Here is a 23202-nt window from a genome sequence, read left to right on the forward strand (position 1 = left end):
ATGTTGTCTGTGTTGGCCCTGTGATGAGGTGGCGACTTGTCCAGGGTGTACCCCGCCTACCGCCCGAATGCAGCTGAGATAGGCTCCAGCAACCCCGAAAGGGACAAGCGGTAGAAAAATGGTTGGATGTTTTTCATGTTGGCTACTGTCTGCATAATTTCTGCTACTAACAGAGAAAAAATGGCATGTGCCCTTAATGAAAATGATTTACCAACACATTCTACCAATCAATTGTTTTCATTGCTGAAGTCATACTGTCTTTAAGTTCAGTTCAATTCTTTGTGAGTTTTTTTGGACTTGTTGAAAATGACTTGTGGACCTTGCATAGACTATGATTTGGGAGCAAGGCATGCAAGTTTTTCAAAATAAGAGGTCTCCAATTTAGTCAAAGTGTCATCTGCAAGGGAGTCATACTTGGCTTGTTGATTGAGATCATTGTTGTAAACAGCCAAACCTTTATCTAGATTCGCTTGTCAGATAGCGTAATTAATACTGCCAATGCCTCATTCAGCTCGTCTAATCAGCGGCCCATACACGCAATAATTGTGATGCATTTACACAGGCAATTATTGTCTCACGGTCGAAATGTGCCGAGATTAAATTTACAGCAAGCAAGGTGCCTCCGCGGATAACGATGAGCATATTAATACGGTTTTTCGCAAAGGAATCGGTTGGAATTAGTTTAGATGCACCATAATCGGCCGGGTTATAAGATTATCCCCTTGTGAAACATACTTTGGCGTTCAACATTATCAATATTATGTGCACCATCTAATATGAAGAATTGTTTGCTCACTATATACTTAAAGTGCTCATTATAGTTTAAATTATAATTATGTAATAGCTTAATTAAATGTGCACACAGTAGGTATGAAATGTTCCTATTACGGTGGTTGTGACCAAAATTATGTGGGTGCTGTGATCTGTGTGGCGGCAAACAGCGAATATTTTGTATTTTTTATTAATGCACACATGTTAAAACTGCAATTTCAATGTTGATGTGAATTATTACAATTTATACCGATCGACCATGAGTGATACAGATCACATGTAAAAACAGTACATTTTTCAGTTTATTCATTGAATGCTATTGATAGTTTAACAATATCAGCACAGTATTTGTTTGAATTAAACAAAGTCATTGGTAAACAAAATAAAAGAAATATATATTATGTATGGAAATCCTTTTCGCTCTCAAAGTCTTCCTGTCTAATGAATTATTCCCTGAATTTGTAAAAGTTAACAAAAAACAAATATTTTAATAAAATGAAAAATATCAACCTAATCACTCTAGTATCGATTATTTACTTATATTTACCTCGACACCACAAATTTATGGATCGATCCGCTTTTCTTACTTGCTGCACACTTCTGGCATTGACAATGTTGACACAACAGTTACCAGCTTTTAAATGATCCTTTCTTGATAATCTACTTGTCAATTTCCTGTTAATAACTGCTTACTTTTGCTGTAATGTGCTTCCATCTACACTTCTTATACTTTAATAAGTAGGTATTTCTTGGTGTTAGTGTTGTTTCTAGCATGCCTGCTCCTGCTTTCTCTTAGTGTTTAACATGTTTAGCACCATTCTAATACTTGACAATGATATTTAAGATACTAAGACAATGTGTTTATTTGCTGTAAGGGAAGTGATTATGTTTAACCTAAGAGAGTGTGCCTACACTGTGTATAGACATACACACTTAGCTTCTAGCTAGTCAACTGGGGGAATAAATACAATATCAGCCAAAATTGACCGATACTGATCGGTGGCACATCCCTAGTTTTATAGTGTTTTTAATGACAACGGCAAAACGAGCTTAGCGTATTTGGTTGATGTGACATCACGTGGGTTCCCTTCCTGTTGCAGGCACCTTTCGTGCCATAGTCCTCAGAGTATAGATCGATCACTCTGTTTTAAGAGAGCACAGGCCGTAGGTTGAAGGTGCACAATTGAATAGCATTTAATGAAATATTGAGAGAATCAGTTTGAATCATGTTGAAGATCACGGGCATTCAATGTTGGTTTTCAGCCTTGCTTACGTGCAGTGATTTCTCCAGATTTCCTGAAACTCTTTGATGATATTACAGACCGTAGATGGTGAAATCCCTAAATTCCTTGCAATAGCTCGTTGAGAAATTATGTTCTTAAACTGTTGGACAATTTGCTCACACTTTTGTTCACAAAGTGGTGACCCTCGCCCCATCCTTGTTTGTGAATGACTGACAATTTCATAGAAGCTGCTTTTATACCCAAGCATGGCACCCACCTGTTCCCAATTAGCCTGTTCACCTGTGGGATGTTCCAAATAAGTTTTTGATGAGCACTCCTCAACTTTCTCTGTCTTTTGCCACTTGTGCCAGCTTTTTTTAAACATGTTGCAGGCATCAAATTCCAAATGAGCTAATATTTGCAAAAAATAAAGTTTTCCAGTTTGAACGTTAAGTATCTTGTCTTTGCAGTCTATTCAATTGAATATAGGTTGAAAAGGATTTGCAAATCATTGTATTCTGTTTTTATTTACCATTTACACAACGTGCCAACTTCACTGGTTTTGCGTTTTGTAAATCGAATCAGCCCATCAAGAATTGCAATCCTATTAAATCGTGAGTTCTTGAAAGATTCACATAACTTGTGTTTATTCAGGGTGTAAAAAAAATAAATTTTCGAATGAATCGCGATTCTTATTTGTAACCATACTTAATGGATTCATTTTTTAAAATCTGTCTTGTCTAGCCACTCAGGCAAATCATATTGTTGATGTAGATGATCTATATCTGCTGTACAGATTTACTTTAGAAAAGAGAAATGTGGGATACTTCTCTTGTTGCCTTATTTGTATTTGACTTTATTAAATATTTGGGTAGAATTTTATGAAATAAAACCAGTTTTCTTTTAAGTAATATAGCAATTTGTCACAGCTTTTTATCTTTTATGAACGAGTGTAGTTAATCGTACAACTAACACCCAATGTTATTAAAAAAAGTATGGATTTTGTGTGTTGGCCCTGTGATGAGGTGGCGACTTGTCCAGGGTGTACCCCGACTTCCGCCCGAATGCAGCTAAGATAGACTCCAGCACGCGACCCCAAAAAAAAGGGACAAGCGGTAGAAAATAGATGTATGGATGGATTTTGAATCTGGAATTGTTTTGAATCGATTCTGAATCGAATCTTTACTGAATTGTGTGGTGCCCAAAGATTCAAACCCTAGTGTTTATACAAGTTTAGTTTGGGGGTATGTTGTTTCTTTTATTGTCTCATGTATTTATGTTAACATGTAATCTAACTAGCCAGTCATTAGCGTACTAGTTTACTTCTCTGGTAAATTAACTGTTGAGTATCACCGGTCTGTGAGTTTATCAAAGTGCAGTTGATAATCACGGTTTTACCATCATTTTGATTTAAGTTTTACGACGGTTTATCATTAATACTGTTCATTTTATATACCATTTATCGTATTAATGATAAACTGCTTTGGAGGTACACCTGGCCTGATAACACATATTGCTCAACGATATATTCAACAAATTATTGCCGTTAACAATATTATTGTCAGCATTATTTTGAGACTGAATTAATACTAATGTACTCATAAAATAAAATAATATTGCAAGTATACTTTTTTTTTCAAGCAACCTTTTTTTAACCATTATAGTTGAAAATTCAGGAATGTCTAATTATTCTAAATAAGTAAACAGCCCTAAAAATGAAATAGACTCAATCTCCATCCATCCATTCTCTGTCGGGAAAAATTACGCTTGATTGAATATTAAAAATCTTGAATTGCATTTTTTTTCCCGCAGTTGGAAAAACGGTCTGTTTTGTTGTTTTTTTGGGTGGGAGGAGCTGTGTTGCTGTCACTTTTCAAAAAGTGGGGCATACTTGTTTGTTCTTCCGTGTTGATGCGGTCTTGTTGCTCACTTGTTAAAAGCAGAAGTATTCTCACACCGGGCATTTGGCTTTTCAATCCTTTTTTTTCTCCTAATTTTTGTTACCGCCTGGTTCTTCTTGCGAACTGAGTCACGCTCTATTGCGGGGGTCAGCAACCTGTGGCTCTCGAGCTGCATGCGGCTCTTTAGTGCCGCCCTATTGGCTCCGTGGAGCATTTTTATAATGAAAATGGAAAAACATTGGGGGGGGGTAATTGTTTTGTTTTAGTATGTTTTTTGAGGACAAACATGACACAAACCTTCCCAGTGATTAGAAAGCCCACTGTTTAATATGTTTGTGTGTATGCTTCACTGATGAGAGTATTTGGTGAACATCGTTTTGGACCTACTAATTTTGGCGGTTCTTGAACTCACCATAGTGTGGACTGTGACGCAACAGTTTGTTTACATGTCAAATCTTCCGCTCCTTCTTTGTCTCATTTTGTCCACCAAATGTTTTGTACTGTGCGTGAATGCACAAAGGTGCGCTTTGTTGTTATTGACTTGTTGGAGTGCTAATCAGGCACATTTGGTCAGTGCATGACTGCAAGTTAATCAATGCTAACATGCTATTTCGGCTAGCTGTATGTACATATTGCATCATTATACCTCATTTGTTGGTACATTTGAGCTCATTTAATATCCTTTACTTTTATCCTCTTTGTATATAATTTAGTTTTGCATGTCTCATGACACATTATCTGTATGTAATATTGGCTGCATTTCATATTGTTGTGTGCCATGTTGTTCCAGACCACAGCAAACATTACCTAGCTTGCCAAAGATTGTAATAAATCTATTAAAAGAAGACAGCCTGCCTTGGACACGCACATTTATACCTTTTGGCTAATAAAAAACAGTTATTTTCAGGAGTTATCTCATCTCCGAGTAGCCTCTGATTTACTAATGGTTTCTAATGTTGTAAAAATGTGTAGATCAAATATTACACTTTAGCATTTCTGTCAACGAAGATTTGCTTCAGCCTGCGACACAGTCATTTTGATAGTAGGCTATTGTAGCTAATATAGACACTTACGTCAGGTGTTGCCCTCATTTTAAGACTTTTATACGACTTGTTTAATTTTTCGCTGTTCCAGATAGATTAGTTTTTTGTATTTTTGGTCTTTCAACGTTTTTGGGTTGCCGACCCCTGCTCTAGAGGGTCAACTCTCTTTGTCCGAAAATTGCCATTTGCAAGCTTCAACAGCATTCACTCTTTTCGTCGCTTTAAGCGGCTGCGCGCGTATGTATCATAGCGGAACGAGAATAAGTGGGTGATTTATCTTGTCCTTATTAAGTGTCTTTGACTCTTTGTGCATCACACAGTGCAACTAGTTAGCATGTAGCAGGAAACATGGGCAAAATGATCACGAAACCAAACGTCACCGCACCAGTGTGGGAATATTTCAGTTCAAACCTTTGGAACAAGATGAGCCTGTGAACGCAGAGAAGCCAGTTTGCCGAGTGCACGCGAATACAACAAACCTGCACGCCCACTTGAAACACAACCACTTGACAGTCCGCACTCACTTTGCGTTTGGTGAACAGGCCAGGTCAGTGTAAACAAAACCGTGCAAAATGGTGTGTGCTCACAGGAAGTGTGGTAAACTAACATTGTTATAAAACTAGCATTTAAAAAAAAAAGTGCTGTCATGTTTTGTCATGTCGTTGTTCTTCACTCGGAATCTAAGAAACTTAATTTTACTGTTAATACCTCTTGAACTGTAGTGTTTATATTGTTTCTTAGCACTTTTAAAAAGGTCCTGACTTGATTGTCAGTTAAATAATGTACAACTCTACCTCTGCCTACATGTTCAATACTGAAGTGCAACTTTGTCAATACTTTATTCAGGTATTTTATGTATTATTATTGTATATATTTGAGCCCCCCCCTTTTAAGATATTGTATTTCTTTTGGTTGTAATTTTTATTCAAGTGCAAAATTTTGCTAACAAAGTATATATCATTTATTATTTAACTTAGAGAATTATAAGTTTTCAATCCGACTACAATGTTAAAATACACGAGAAATCCAAGTTTATTGCATTTGAAAGGATATACTGTATTTTTCGGAGTATAAGTCGCCCCGGAGTATAAGTCGCACCGGCCGAAAATGCATAATAAAGAAGGAAAAAAACAGATATAAGTCGCACTGGAGTATAAGTCGCATTTTTTGGGGAAATTTATTTGATAAAAGCCAACACCAAGAATTGACATTTGAAAGGCAATTTAAAATAAAGAATAGTGAACAGGCTGAATAAGTGTACGTTATATGACGCATAAATAACCAACTGAGAACGTGCATGGTATGTTAACGTAAGAGTCATTCAAATAACTATAACATATAGAACATGCTATACGTTTACCAAACAATCTGTCACTCCTAATCGCTAAATCCCATGAAATCTTATACGTCTAGTCTCTTACGTGAATGAGCTAAATAATATTTGATATTTTACGGTAATGTGTTAATAATTTCACACATAAGTCGCTCCTGAGTATAAGTCGCACCCCCGGCCAAACTATAAAAAAAAAACTGCGACTTATAGTCCGAAAAATACGGTACATGCATTAATATTGGGTGTTGTCATTACATCAATGGTTAATTTGGTCCCTTAAAAATAATGGCAATACTATTGTTTATCGGTAATGACTTGCAGATCAATATATCGTCAAACAAAATTTGTAATCGGCCCTGGCCTACCGTTCATTTATTTTTACCGTTGAATAATCACGCTGGGGTGCAGAAGGCAATGTGTGAACAAGAGTGAACCCTTGTGGTACAGCCATAGCAATTTATCAATGATGACGAAGTTATTTAGGTCATTTTCATTCGATTAATTGATTTATTGACTATCCGCTTATGCCATTTGGAAGGGATGATATGGTCCAGTATTGGGGTTGAAGAGGTGTCGCAGCTGTCAACAAGATGTGGCTCCATGACTAAATAATTCAGCTCCTTCCAGGGGGAAATCTCCCTTTCCTGTATTATCTGGTACAGGCTATTAAATAATGCAGCTACCAATCCATAAAGTGTTTGTTTAATCGGCGACCTTTTCATAAGAAAAAGGAGGCACAATAATAAATTTGCCAGAGACGAGCGGCGCCGTGGAAGGATCACATCGGCTGTCGCAGCCCGATGCTAGTTGCTAAGTGACAGCAGGAACTTTCCGCCCACAGCGTTTGCTGTTAAAAGTCTCAGTGATGGCGAAAAAAAAACAATCACATAATAGCAGTCTAGGCTTTAGGCCGCAGATCTTGGCGACATTGCGATGAAAGCGCTTTGTGTGTATGTTCGTGCCCTCTCACCTCCACGTCCCATCATCTTGCGTGTACAAAAGAGGCGCGATATTGGGTATTTTAATGACATTTTTAACACTGGTTAATTATTTCCAGCAGATCCATTTCTAGTTTGCCTCAAGTGGATTGCTGTCTTGAACAAGGTGTCCTTTCAGTGTGTTCAGGTTGCGAGTCAAGTAGGATTAGCCGTAGCCTCGTCGACTTGTGCGAGATGCAGGGTGCCAGCTTTATTGGGACGCCAGCCCAGCGAACAGCTCGGCCTCTCCGCAGCCAGCGCCTCCCCATCGACTCTCCACCTGGTGTTTGAGCACCTAGTACGCGGCGGCCCGCGCCGCCAATGTCCGCCCGCGCCGCCAATGTCCGCCGTCCTCCCTTTTCCGTGGTCCTCCGCTCCCTTTCGACGCAGGTTGGCCTCCCCTCGCTCTCTACCGCCTCCTCATCCTCTCAGTCTCAATCTATCCCTCCCATGTCCCCGCATGCCCTTTCCTCCTCCTCCCCGCCGCCCCCGCCTCCGTCCTAAAGCAGAGTAGCTAATGAAGAGACCCATTTAGACTCAGACTTTGGTTCATACAGCCCTCCGTAGCGCCGGCCGGCCGGCCTGACTGGCTGCTCGGGCTCTGACATCACATGGTGGCCAGCTGTTGATTTGGCGCTGTCTCCAAGGCTGGCCGGCTTGATGGGTTGTGGCAGGTAGACTTGTGCTTGCGCAGCGTCGTCCCCTCCCTCTTTGCGATAACCGTCATCCCCTCCCCTCTCGCTCTCCTTTTTAGACCCCCCTCTTCCCACCTCGCACTCTCACTCTTCCGAGCGCGTGTGCAGGAGGCAGCAGCCAGAGGAGCGAGCTGGGAGGCGACTCCAGCCTCCTCTTCAGCAAATAGTGCCTCCTGTCCACCATGGAAACTAAAGAGCCGAGTAGCAGAAGGGATGGAGGGTAGAGCTGCCGGGCAGGTAGGTCCTGCAGCTTCCTGTCTTTTCATATTGTCCTGTGTGTGTTTTTAATGTCTCGCCTTTTTCTCTCTTTTGCTTTTAAAATCAACATTTTTCTTTTGTGCGCTACTTTTGTTCAAGTCAGCGCAATGTTTCTCTTCCCCGTGCCTCGCTTGTCATTACAGGGTAATTAAGGGAGATGACGGCGAGTAAGAGGCTTGGCCGAGTCTCGTTTTTTCCAGCCTAGCGCAGGTGCAAATTGACTGTAATGACCGTGGCAGACTTTTTGAGTTGCTCAGCTCTCTTGCATGTGACTTTTCCGGGAGGTTTTATTGTCTATCGTCCTAATTGCCCAGATTGATATTCCCCAAGAAGCTCCCCCCTAGGACGGGTAATGGATTACCTACACGCGCTGCTGCAAATTTAATTTATTAATGCCGGCTGCATGCGCTCGGTAACGCCATATGCGACCCGGAGGCAGAACAAGCCGCGCAATTAGTGGCTCGTTTATGCTTCTCCACTTAATCTAATCGTCCGTTTGCTGGCGGTTCCTTTTATAGGCCATGTTGCCCTGAAATTAAGGGTAGCAGCGGATGAAAGTGCGATCATTTCATTGGCGTTTTGCACTAATGGCTTCCCGGCTCCCCTGTCAATGCTTCCTGGCTTTGCAATTAGAAGAAACAGCGAGAAAATGCTAGATTAGTTACTCGGCCGAGCGAAACGCAGGAATCAATTTTCCCAGTGCAAACCTGCATCAGCCCCCTAATTAGCCGTTCATGGGGTGTTTTATTTTATTAGCCAGCGTGCATGTCTCGTGCCAAACGCAGACCGGCGCTCGGCATGTCACGACGTGCGCGTTGTTTTCTTTTCCGTCGTCAAAATGTCTCATCTTAGGGACTTGGTGTCGGTTTAGTAGTTACTCCAAATTGAAGAGCGATAGGTCGTCGCCCACATATCTTTGTTGTTGTGTCAGTGCTTTTGTTCCACCCCGCCTGGTTGCTTGTTGAAACACAAGCTGTCTTCATAGCTGACATTTATCGTCGGTGATAAATGCGTTTTTTTTTGGTTTGTTTGTATTTTCACCCCCTCTCAACTCCTCGCCGTATCTCTCCACTTGAACCGCAGATAGTTGAACTTGGAGGGGTGGCACTGAGGGTCCTTCACCACCCACTTGAGGTGTTTTTAGCCCAGGCAAGAGCCCCCGACCCACGCAGAACATAGCCGAGTTGTGGGAGGGAAAGGTCGGAAAGAGGAAAGAAAATAACTCGCGTGTGCCGGAATGCGCCGGCATCAAGCACGGGGACCCCTCACCTCTCCCGGCAAATTTCTCCACCCGCGCATGTCATCACTTGCAGCCTCTTATGTGGCTCACAGTGATGGGGAATTTTTTTCATTAGCCTGCCATCCAACAAAATTGTCCGTAAGAGTCGTCCGCTAAGAGCCTGGAGTATTATTAACTCTGCTCAGTAGACAACCATCCGCCTAACCTTGTACTTTCTTTTTTTTTTTTTCTCTCTCTTCCCCAATAAAGCAGGAAATGAGGGCAGCCAAAAAAGATCATTGCTTGTTTAAATCAGATTGTATTCTGATGACAAAATGACCTATTCCCATGTTTACCGGATTCTAATTACTCTCTTATTGAAACACCTTCCATTTTGGCTCCGATGCGCTGTGTTGGAGTCTGCTCGTATGGCAGTTTTATGTGTCGGGATGAGGCGAGGTGACACAGAACGATGCCAGAGGGAGCCTCTTTAGGGTCGTTGCGGCGAACCACTCCCTGTCATTGACGGCACGGCGCCCGAGGATGCACAAATGGCGCGTGCTGCAATTTCAACGGCGAGGAGCCAACGGGCTAATCCGTAGAGCACGCGCGCACGGGCTCGGTGTGTGGTCGCGCCAAGACAGTCCGCGCACTGACGCTTTTGTGTGGCGACAGGTAAAACATGCCGATAAAGGCTGCAGCTTCATGCGTAGGAAGGTTGTAGATTTAGCAAGGATTCCACTTGACCCTTTTTCGTCTCGAAACAAAAGAGCGTGTAACGAGCAGCACAGCCAGGCCTGCTTGGCAAATTGGCACCGCTGGGTGCCAGCCTTGGCCCTGCGCCACCGATTTGAGATTAGCGAAAGCAGGAGGAGTAGGGGATACGATGAGAAATGTGTAAGCATGAAGTAATCTGATGATTATCAGAAGCTATGAGCCGCCGCAGCAAACTAACAAAAGCGCTAATGTCCCATTTTGAAAGATATTGGATGATTGTATTTAAAGGTGCTGCACCTTTAAATACCTTTTCAAATAAAAACATTTTAAGAACACCAACAGTTGCTAAGATTATGTTACCAGCAGTGGTTTAAGACCTATGTGTCAAAGTTAAGGCCCGCGGGCCAGATATGAATTATCTATGGTCCCCGGGATGATATTTGATTAGTATTAGAACCGGCCCGCAGGCCACAGCCGCCTGCTGCCGTTTTGCACGCACCAGTACTCCATCAGTGTTGGCGCTAGGAAGTTTCAAAATGGGGACCCATTAAGTCATAAAAATGGGGTCCCACAGTAAATTTTTGGGGTCCCACTTTTTTGTAACCGTTTTAAAAACAAATGATAAATGTATGCATTATCACATTCTATATTGTTTTGAAAAAATGTTGTTATAAACGTTACTTAATTCATTAAAAAAAATAATACAAAAGAAAACACATTTTTATGCATATGTAAATTTATTCAGTTATAAACATTTATTTACTTTCTTCTTTCCTTCATGGATCTAAACTTTACCGCTGCTGGTATTTTTTTCTATATTTTTATTGTAATATTTTTAGAATGTGTTTGCTCTATTTTTGGCCAAAGTAAGACAAAAAAAACAATCTGAAGTTGTCTTTATTTTTTAGTTTTAATGCCATGATTTTAATAGTCCGGCCCGCGTGTGCACAGATTTTCCTGCATGCTACCACTGAGCTAAAATGAGTTTGACATATTTTTCAGTTAGAAGTATAAAAAGATGTGCCGCATGTGCAAAAATAAGATCTTCAAGAACAAAAGGAATTGAGTAGCAAATGTTAGGATTGCTAATACATTCCTGTTCAACCAGTAAGTACATTTTAACAAGCTTTTCGAAACGCTGCATTCGTAGCGTAACATTATCCTTTTTGCTGTGGGGGCGTAGCTTACATGATCAGACCAGGAAGAGGGCGAGAGAACGCCATTGCCCTCTAAGCAGCCGCGGAAAACGGCACCTTTCATTAAAGGGAGTCGGGACCCTTCAACAGAATTACCCTATGCAAGATGGTGTTCTACAGTAACAATACGACATTTTACTGTACCTAAGTCACTTTCTTTTTTCTTTGAAACATTCTCCAACTCGTGTCACCTTGTCGCTCAAAAAAGACTCCTCTAAAATCTAGCCAGGTGATTTGATATGCATGTGCCACCAAACGAGGGTTCTGAGTGAAGAAATGCTCTCTTTCCCCGCTTCCCTCTGAATACCTAATGTTCTCGTTGCCTCCGCCGCATTCCTCTCTGCGCTCATCCATTATTTATGGCACACCGGCACGCATAGGCCCAAAAATACACGTCGTTGGCCACAAATATTTAAAATCTGCTGACTCTCTGAAGGTGCTGCCACTCCTAACCCCTGACCGCTCTCAGCCCTAAAAAAAAAACAAAAAAACGCTGTAGCGCTAACCTCTGTGCTTCCTTCCACGGCAGGTCAGCGAGGGTCATGTGGGTGTCGGAGGCCCCGGTTGCCGTGCAGAGCAGCTGAAGCGGACATGGAAAATAAGTCTCCGGCGGCATCGGTAGGCTTGGCCCTGTCAACTTCACCAGCCACCTCCTCCTTTGCCACTACCTTCTCAACTGGCTACGCACCAAGTATGTCTTCCCTTTCCAAGTTAGGGAACTGCTATGATTTTTTGAGAGAAAAAATGTGTCTGAGGGGCCAATGTGTATGTGTGGATAAATTATATGTACACATTTAGCTGTAATAATCTGCTGTACAGTATGTGTGTTTGGATCCCTTTTTTTCAGGAACACCAATACGAAAAGTCACAATGTCCGATAGAGTTCTAAAACGTTATGACAGACCACCCCAAAAAAACGGAATGGGATTTTACAGTTTTTTAGTGAATGGGACACCCAAAATGTACATTAAAATAAAGAAAGTGGGATTTACAATATTAACTATGAACAATAAAACAGTGAATATTAACAACATATGAACGCCGCTCCTCTTCTACTTCTCAGACCAAGCAAAACACAACAAAAATGTAAAAAACAGCAAAATATGAATGCAAAGTGTAATAAACACCTACAATATGATATATTATCTCGTAAAAATGTGCTTCCGCATATGTTTCTGACACATGTGTTTCGTGCTGCTCTCAAAACAAACCCCGCCCACTCTAGTTTGTTTCTAGTCTGAGCTGCTGTGACGTAGATTACCGTAATAACTCGTATAACACCCAAAAGCGCAGATTTCAACCATTGAAACACTTTCTATAGTTCAAGACTTACGGTAATTTGAAAACAGCACTGCACATCATAATGGCGACGACAGTTTTGATGTTAAAGGTCTAAAAAAATTATGTAGAACGTCCAGCAGGGCGGATTGAAAATCTTAACGGGCCGCATGTGGCCCGCGGGCCGGATTTTGCCCAGGTCTTCTTCACAGTATGACAGGGCGATATGGCTGAAAACCATATCACAATATGTATTTTTATCAGTTGGTATCGATCATTTTTTATATTTTTAATGACCCTTCAAAAAAAGGACCAGTAGAAAAATATATTAAATGTGAACATTTTTATTTCAAATGTAACCTTCCTCTGATTATAATCCTCTCAGTTATGAAGCCAGAAAGGAAATTAAATGTGAACACAAACATGGAAAACACTCAATGTAAACAAAATAGTAAAGTCACATTGAACATTTAACAATAAGCTCTTAAAATGAAGGTGCAAAAATAAGGAAAATGTAAGAAATGCCTAAAAGTGTAACAAAGTAGCGCAAAGTGTGAAAATGTAAACGGAGAAACATCTATTTTCTGCAGCCTTAGTGGCAAGAAGTTACAGCTGTGCTCTAAAGGGTGAGCGCGGCTAAGGTGGTGTGGCATTACTGGTCATTTACAGACCACATTGGTCTGACTTCTGTCCCTTTTTATAAAAAAAGAAAAAAAGTGCCATACTGTCCAGGTGATTCTCATTTATCCACAATTTCTTAATGTTTTACCTTCTCTCCTCACTCCATTCAAAGAACAAGATGGCGCAACCAAACTTAATAGTTGATACTGCTACCTGATTGGCTGTTAGCGTCACTCCCACTGATCAGTGATCACTTCCTGCGTTGCTCGGTTATCAGAGAGCGAGTGCCTTTGTTCATGCAACCAACCTTGCTCCACAACTTCTGCTTTCTTTCGACAAAGAAGAAAAAATATTATCTGACATTTTATCGAATGAATTTTCTTAATATTGATTACGTGTCTATTGCAATGTACTGTATATTGATATTGTTTAATCGCCCAGCCCTACCTCACAATGTAAACATGGCTTTGGTCATGCGAGACTTCATTACTACCAAATGCCCTGCAAACACTCCGCTATAAAAAAACAAACATTGATTGGGACGGCTTGGCGAAGTTGGTAGAGTGGCCGTGCCAGCAATCGGAGGGTTGCTGGTTACTGGGGTTCAATCCTCACCTTCTACCATCCTAGTCACGTCCGCTGTGTCCTTGGGCAAGACACTTCACCCCTTGCTCCTGATGGCTGCTGGTTAGCGCCTTGCATGGCAGCTCCCGCCATCAGTGTGTGAATGTGTGTGTGAATGGCTGAATGTGGAAATACTGTCAAAGCGCTTTGAGTACCTTGAAGGTAGAAAAGCGCTATACAAGTATAACCCATTTATCATTTATTTATCTTGACACTGCAAACCGAAGTATTCACAAAAAAAGAGGTTATCGAAGTCTGGTACTCTTTTTATTTATTTTTTATTTTTTATTTTTTTTGCCTAATTGCCAACAGAAGCCCTCATTACAGTGTTCGCACTACAGCGCTAGCCTAGCCAGTATTCATAACACACCACTTCCTCATGACGGTTCCAGCATTCAAGTTCACCCGGAATTTTGAGCATCAAACATTGCAACTCATGTCTTTATCATTTAATTTAATTTGTCACAGAAGTATTTAAATTACTAGTTTGTTCGACTTCAATGTCACAAAATGCCATTAAAATGAAAAATGTGTTTTTGTTTGACAAAGATGTGCACTTTTTAAATATTTTAGTCCCGATTTGGACACCTGTTAAGCACTGGCACCGCCTTTAAAGTACCAATTTGGTACTAGTATCGGTTGAAATGCAAACACTACCCATCACTAATCAGGATATAAGCTTCACTGATTCATGGATGTGATGTTAGGTCTTCCATAGCAGTGATGTCATATTTGGTACAGTTTGTCATATCCACCTTTGTTTGACACTTTCCTACTTCCATCTGTGCACAAACTACCGTTAAATCCCTATTTAAAAATTATAGATATGAATAAGTTTGATATTGGTCTTAAGAAGCAGGAAGTTATCGGTATTTGCTTGAAAAAAAAAATACACTGCATCCCTACGTATTGCATATACAACACATTTCGTATATTACATTTTGGTAAAACTGTAGTATGGGGAACATATTCACCATTAATTAGTTGCTTTTTAACATGCAAATTAGTAACATATTGGCTCTTAATTAGTCATTATTAAGGGCTTATTAATGCCTTATTCTGCATGGCCTTATTATACAACCACTAAGCCATTAACTAAGAGTCGTCCCTGAATAACCTCAGAATTATTGCTTATTAGTAACCCTAACCCTTATGTTCCCCTCGTGTCCAAATAACTCTAAATTAAGTCTTTGTTACTTGGACTATGTTCCCATACTAAAGTGTTGCCTACATTTTTATAGCAGCTGACTTGTATGACGAGACAGCATAGTTCATTGAAGTTTAGCTTAAAATTTTAGTAGGTGTGTTTATAAAAAAAAAAAAAAAAAAAAAGATTTTCAGATTATTAGCGATTCCTATTTGTAACTATTCTCAATAGATAAAAAAAACTAAATAAACAATTAATTGATTTTTTTTTTTTTTAATCTGTCCTGTCCAGCCACTCAGGTAAATCGTCAGGTACATCATATTGTTGATTAAAGTGCCCATATTTGCTGTACAGATTTTACTTTATTATATGTTTGGGAAACATTTTATTAAACAAAACCAGTTTCCTTTCAAGGGATATAGAAATGGATCAGAGATGTTTATTTTATGGGGGAATGTATTTAATCATAGAACTGGCACCCCATGTTAATAAAAAAGTGTAGATTTGGAATCAAGAATTGATTCTGAATCTAATCGTGTGGTGCCCAAAGATTCACAGCCCTACTCGTTACTCACATTTCTGACTGTGTCCCCTAATAAAGCACTAAGGATGAAGTGACGCTCAATAAAACAAAGCTAATCAATCTCTGAAACTTTTTAGAAAAGAGTCTGCCACCCCTCACTGTCCCGGTGCAAAATTGTGTTTGGTGGAATGAAGGATGCAGTAAAGGACAGAATACTGATCCACTGGCTCTTGGCAATATCTGTCCAGTAATGCAAATATTTCAACAACTCCGGAGATTTCACCCATCAAAATGTCAGTAAGAGACACTAAATATTCAAAGGAATGTGCAGCACTCTGGAGAATTAAGCTGTTTTCTCTCAGAATGTAAAAATAATGTAAAGCAGCAGCAGCAAGCCTTGCTTTTGTCAAACATCTGACAGGTCATTGAAATTCAGCATCGGACGCTGCACTTGCCAGCTGTGTTTTAGCAAGCCTCTCGGCCCGGCACAACATTTGCTCGACAGAAGAACACAGGGGGAGCAGGGGGCTGTGCCAGAAGTCAATTACTTTGACATGGAGGAATTGTCTGCCACTCGATGCTAAGCACCACCATTAGGTCGGAAACTGTAGAGGAATAGGGACATTGCGATTGAGGTTTTATACTGCCAATACCGATCATCCATGAGTGAGATCGACCGATACGATCACATGTTACATTTTATTTAGTTATAGTAAGCAAACACACAATGGCAGTGTTATAATATCAACACTATTTAAACTATTTCCTTATTTTATATACAAAAATACACACCAAAAAATAGATACATTTTTTACAAGAATAATTTTTAAACCAGAATGAGCTTTTCTATCCTGTAACCTGTTTTGAAAAAAAAAATCGTTATCATTTTTATATCGAATAATACATTACGAAAATCGGGTTGAATCGATTCTGAATCGAGTTGTCACCCCAGAAATCCAAATCGGATGGAATTGTTAGGTGCCCAAAGATTTTTTTTAACTGCCGTACTGTTGAGGTTATTTCCTGTATCATCCACAACTTATTTGCTCTGTGCAGCACTTTTTTACTTTCTCTTCTCACTCCGTACAAAGAATCAACAAGATGGCACAACCAAACTTGATAGTTGATACTGTTACCTGACTGTCTGCTAATGTGTCACTCCCAGGGTGATCATTTCCCGTGTTGCTAGGTTACCAGAGAGCGAATGCCTTTGTCCATGCAACCAACTTTGCTTCAAAACTTCCGGTTTCTTACAACGAAGAAAGAAAATCATACACCAAAGCATATAACTTAATATCGATTTTCTATTGTGGTATAGTGATATTGTTTTTATCGCCCAGCCCTACTACACAATAACTAATTAAATGCAAAAACTACCATTCGCTACTCATTTAAAGTTGTTTGGCTTTTGCCCTGAAAGTCGTCCTGTATCCAGGCACAATGAAGCAGTTTTTTCTATGGGAATTGTGGGTGACCGCCCAGGGCGCAATTCATGTGAGCGCCCTTGCCACTTCTTCTCGACTACAGTTAGTGGAGTGGGCGTCAACTTGCTGCTGAGAAGTTGTGTCAAGAGGTTGTGCGTGTCACTCACTGTCCGAAGAAAAGGCAAGGGGCAGGGTACGTGCCGGCGGGAGATCGATTTGCGACTGCAGAGGTTGTGTGTGATTGAGTGAAAAACACAAAGGCGAGGGATAGACTAGCAAACAAACTGCTTCCAATAAATTGTATTTCCCTCATACATGTGATTTATTGGGTTATGTGAAATGGTGGTTTAAAAATGTGTATTAAACACAAATCTGTGCGGGTGGTTGGGCTAATACATCATGTAAATGCATCATGTAAATGCAGGCACAGTTTTCTTTTTTTTTCCTGTGCCTGAGGATGAACTCTGAGTTCATGAAGGACAAAAGTTTTTCCAAGCTGAATCTTATTAAAACTTGAGTTCCACTATGTCACAGAAACCTCTCTCTGGACATGCCATCATCATCATCAATCATATGCCGTATGATTGATGATCCCTCTGCCCCTAAAAGGATGAGCCTTCACAAAGCCCCACCTCAAAACCAGCCCCCACCCACCCCAACAACCGTTACATTGTCTTGTTATTCGTTATCAATAATTCTGGAATTAAAAGTTTAGCACATGGGTGTTCAAACTCTTTGACTGGGGGGGTCGCATTGGGCTTAAAGAATTTGGCCGGGGGCTGAAAGCCGACCACATGCAAAGTAACGATATATATATATATATATATATATATATATATATATATATATGATTACTTAATATTATAATATAATGGTTAAATAATAAATAATTATTGTTATTAATAGTATGTGAAAATTCAACCCCTACCTTGTTTACTTCCATGACGACCTCTTTAAAGTTTTTAATCAATCAGAAATATTAAGCAGCTAAAATGCGGCAAACATGGAGAGAGAGTGTTTTACATTTTTCCCATCATCCCTTGTAATGGATTTAAATGGGAGTAGTTTTGATTTTTTCTTATGCTGATTGGAGCAGGATGTGTTATATGCGACCATGTTTGTTGAATTTTTGTGCTGGTTGATTTATTTTTTTCTACATCATGACTAGGGAAGTTTGTTTGGATTGGGTCATATAAGTAGTTGCTGTGCACACATTTACATTGACGTACAATTAATGGCCACTCACTTGAGTTGCCACTAGATGGTGGCAAAAATGGCACCTATAAGTCCACTGACTATTTGTGTAATATATGAAAACACCACGCCTGGCCAAATTGCTTATTGGACTAGTGCCGGCGGGCTGTAGTTTGGACACCGCAGGTTTAGCACCTTGTTTTTTTATATGTAAAATATATATAAACTGTTAAGATATTATTTGTATCTCTCTTTCAGGTGCTCTGTCTTCGCCAACATCTTCCTCAAAAATTTGCAATGAGAATGTCTGATAAAGCTGACACTGAAACAATGAAGGTTTCCGAGGCTGACGACACCGCGTCAAATCGAAAGGACAACGCCATTCAGTCCGAGGTGTCTGAGAAGGGCGACAAAGACGATCCTGGCAGCATCAATACAAAGGAACCCAAGGTAAATGTTTTTGTCATCAATTGTATTTGAAAACCTATCAACCTTTTAAACACAAATACACACACATGATATGTGCGCATCCTTAAGAATATCATGACTATACAAAATTAAAGGCCACAAAATCATGCATTTGACTGATTTCTCTGCATTGAGCACAAACTAAGGATGACTTTCTAACCTGGCAGCTTTTTTCTTATAAAAGTCTGTAAAATATCTCGAACTGTAAAAAACAAAAAGACCCACACTTGATGATATATTTCAGTTGCTGACTTGGCAAGGAATCTCTTAGCGGGCAAACAGACGTATTTGTAGCAGACTTCCTCTGGGGCATTTGTCTATTTTCTATGTTGATAAAGCAAGTATGCCTAATATAAAGCATTTCAAAAATAATGCTCAAAATGCAGTAGGTCCATGCTAATTTGCATTGGATATTCCATATATATGCTACTGTCTAGCATTAGCGATTTAACATGCCGATTTCAACACCTCCAAATTTGGTAATGAAAACTACACCCAAGATGTACGTTACTGTCAAACCGCTGGTGTGTAATAAATGATAAATGATAAATGATAAATGGGTTGTACTTGTATAGCGCTTTTCTACCTTCAAGGTACTCAAAGCGCTTTGACACTACTTCCACATTTACCCATTCACACACACATTCACACACTGATGGAGGGAGCTGCCATGCAAGGCGCTAACCAGCACCCATCAGGAGCAAGGGTGAAGTGTCTTGCTCAGGACACAACGTACATGACGAGGTTGGTACTAGGTGGGGATTGAACCAGGGACCCTCGGGTCGCGCACGGCCACTCTTCCACTGCGCCACGCCGTCCCAATAAGTACAGTACTTACAGTATAAATACTTTGTAGGACTCAACATAAGACAATATTGGCACAGTCAACCCAATGGTAAACCCTACTTCCTAACTACGAAAACACACCTCGGACAAACTGAAATGAATGCATACTTGCAAATGAGACTTAGAAATGTAAGAAAACAAAACATAACAACAAGACAGTCCAGATATTAGTATCCGCTCACTGTTAAATGTTGAATAAAAAATATATATATTGAATTTTTAAACACATTAACATAAAAGAACCGAAAATCCATATGCTGGGAATCGGTGCCATATCGGTCCAAATGTGAAAGGTTGCATGTTTCCGGGACATGCCTTTCACAATAAAAGCCCCTATTGGATGGAGTTAATGTATGTTCTTGTATTAAAATTGCTGTCCGTATCCCACACAGGTCATAACCCAGCAGTTGAGAATCAGTCTCACTTTACGCTAAGTAGCGAAAGCTGTGACCACCCGAGTTGCTCCGCATAGTCCGAACAATAGAGACAAATGATCGGAGGCGTCTTGTTTTCCTCAAGCCAGCTCAGAAGTCTGGGAATATGGGAGGGGTCAGCAGCCTAATGAACTCTGAGTGGGCTGAGTGCACTTGATAGCTCGCCTACTTTTCTCCACACTTGACTCCATGAAAATTCAGTAGCAGTCAGCGTCAAATGCAAACTGCCTGGGGGATATGCTGTCACCTGCGGCATTCCAGATGATTCACCCCCTTGCTGCTTCAGCACCGAAAATATATCCTGAAAATTATAATTAGCGCCAACTGGAATAATAACACAAGGCTTGGCTCCCCCTTAGTGCTGACCCCAGTGAATATCTAACTAAGAACTAGATTGTGAATTTCTATATTTCATAGTTTACACTTAAGATATAGCAGCTAATGGCCAAACTAAGACCTAAATAAACAAATCTAAGTCCTATACCGGGGTAAGAGCCTCGCGAGGGCCATTGCAAGGCCACTTTAAAGACAGCTGGACAATGAAAGAATGAGAGTTAAATGTTTGTCATGCTAATGAAGTGTTTACATTTTTCTATAATACATTTGCTGTAATTAGTTTACATAGATTAATTTTAGCCTGACACATCAAATCTGGGTAAATGCAAGTAACTGTTAAGGGTGCAAAATATATATATATATTTTTTAAGCCAATAACGACACCGATAACTTCCTGCTTCTCAAGACCAATAGGAGGGTTGCATATGACGTCGCATCCGTTTTTCTTCTACGCGACTTAATTTACACGATGGTGAAGCAGCTAGAGAGTAGTATTAAAACAAGTGATTGGGTGTAGAGTTTGAGCAGAAAATGCCGTATTGCTGTTCTTTTCTTGGGTGTTCCAGTCGTACAAATGGAGATATAGGAAAGAGCTTTCATAAGAGTCCCAAACAAAGTGGTTAATAAAGGTAATAAAGTCGGGGGGAAAAAACAAAAGTGTGTCGAAGGAAATGGCTCTTAGAAATATCACTTTCATCATCTGGTGTAATACAATCGGACCATGCTCGTGTCTGCAGAGATCCCTTTGTAAAATGTTTGAACATTTGATTTGTTTGAGAAACAAGGGTTGTTTGATAGCAGAACTAAACATAAAGAAATGACGATAGATTGCATTATTTTTTTTGTTCTTTTTTGTTGTTGCTATTAGAGCTGGGCGATATGGTCTTTTTTAATATCGCGATATTTTAAGGCCGTATCGCGATACACGATACTCGATATTTTGCGTTAGCCTTGAATGAACACTTGATGCATGTAATCACAGCAGTATGATGATTCTATGTGTCTACATTAAAACATTCTTCTTCATACTGCATTAATATATGCTACTTTAAAACTTTCATGCAGAGAAGGAAATCACAACTAAAAAAATCACTATTTTTTCATACGGTGTTAATCTGGAAATGTTTGCCTCGGCATTTTGATGGTGTGGGCGTGTGGCACCGAACGGAGATGTTGACATGCGGAGTAAGCACTGTTCATTCTCAAGCAGGTGACTTTTCAAATGATGCTACATATTAGCAGTAATGCTACTTTTTATAGCAACGCTTTCGCCCCACACTTGACAAATTACGGTTGTCTGTTCGACATATTCCCACTTGAAGCCAAACCACCGCCAGACGATGGACCCCCTGCTGTTTTTTGGGGGAATTAATTATTCCTTCATTTTTTACCAGATTCGCACCTTCTTTCTCTCGTATTACCGCTAGCATCACAGCTAACGTTAGCCATGCTGCTACCTCTTTGGTGCGCAAGGGCGTATACGTATGTGACGTATGACGTGACAGAATGTGACGTGTGTAGAAGCTGCGCTTGCTGTCTGTGAGAAGGAGAGACAGGAAAGAGCGAGGAGAGCCTGTAGTGTAATGCCAGCAGCTAAAAGCAACTGCGTGAGAACGCATACTCGAATATCACAAATTAGTCATTTTCTATATTGCACAGAGACAAACCCGCGATATATCGCGTATATCGATATATCACCCAGCCCTAGTTGCTATGCCTAAATATAACAAAGAAGACCTGGTTGTGCAAATCACGAACGTCATGTTAAGTCTGCATAATAAATATTGTGATTGTTGGTCCAATCCGCCGTATGTTTGTTGTCGATGTTTATAACAAAAACGTATAGCTTAGTTGTTGTTGTGCAGGAAAGCCAAGTGCTTTATTCGACGCGGAAGACCACATTCTTTGGTGATATTTGTTGGCATCAAGAAAATATCCTTAATAGTATTAATAAACTAGATTAATACATCTCTAATAGGCTCAACAGCATATACTCAATCTTGGTATTGCTAGCAAACATTGCTGAACAACAGGGACATTTATTCCTAAACAATGACACAAAATATGAACAACTGCAGACATGAATTGTAGACGAGCAGGAAAATCAACTTCAAACAAACTAATCCTTTTTCTCATTAGCGTCATCATCATAGCAGCACGGCACCCGTTATGTCAATCAAATACTTTACTTACCGGGGTACGGATTAATCCAACTTGGTCATTCACCGATTAATGCTTAATTTGTGTACCCCTCAGATGTAAAGACATGATGTGCCACCCATATTTTCTTCTATAAATACCGTAATTGTCAAGTGAAGTGAGGTAGCAGTAACCTCTTGTTGATGATAAATGGTTTAAACCTTAAAAAAAAAAATTATTTTAAGAGTTTAAAAATCCATTCCATCCCATTTTGAATATTTTTTTATGATTGCTTTTATATTTGCCTCTAAATCTTACAGAATAAGCCTAAATCTGGATGGATTCAGGTGAATTACCAGTAGCCTAATGGGGCTCCTGTACGAATTGCGATGAATCTAAAAATCTATTATTTTCCCCACCTCTAGTTTACACTCAGGAAGTTTATGACTGCCTACGAGCTAGGCCAAGAGAAGCGCTTGATTTACTTACCAGAACCTACATGCAGCACCGTATGGTTATTATTGCCTCATTGGAGTGTTTTTTTTTTTAATGGCTTATCATTTGAGGTGCACAAAAAAATATATTATTCACCCCGATTCTAAATCAATTCATAATTTTTTTTTGTAGGAATCAGTTTTTTAAAACATCTTTTTAGGCCATCTTCAAGCATGCAAAATGAGATTTTCTAACCTGTAACCTGTTTTAAAAAAGTTTCATTATAATTATCATACTAAGTAATACATTGTGAGAATTAGTTTAAATCGAAAATTGTGTTGAATTGATAATCGATTCTGAATCGACTCGTCAACACAGGAATTTGAATCGAATCGTTAGG

At 39.9% G+C, this 23202-nt stretch overlaps 1 protein-coding gene across 10 annotated transcripts in view; it reads left to right on the forward strand.

Moving 5' to 3' along the window:
* Positions 1–23202, forward strand: part of LOC133582510 (R3H domain-containing protein 1-like) — a 93388-nt gene that overhangs the window by 4500 nt on the left and 65686 nt on the right. For 2 of the 10 annotated variants that reach the window (XM_061936544.2, XM_061936548.2), the window contains exons 1-3: positions 7807–8180; positions 11863–12024; positions 18403–18594. In XM_061936544.2, the coding sequence (XP_061792528.1) occupies positions 18442–18594 (153 nt within the window). In that variant the 5' untranslated portion in view covers positions 7807–8180; positions 11863–12024; positions 18403–18441. Of the gene's footprint in view, positions 1–7805; positions 8181–11862; positions 12025–18402; positions 18595–23202 lie in introns of those variants that run through there. The other 8 variants (XM_061936551.2, XM_061936550.2, XM_061936545.2 and 5 more) reach the window with 7 other exon arrangements.

Source organism: Nerophis lumbriciformis, linkage group LG23 (assembly GCF_033978685.3).
Source record: "Nerophis lumbriciformis linkage group LG23, RoL_Nlum_v2.1, whole genome shotgun sequence".
NCBI classification, from domain to species: Eukaryota; Metazoa; Chordata; class Actinopteri; order Syngnathiformes; family Syngnathidae; genus Nerophis; species Nerophis lumbriciformis.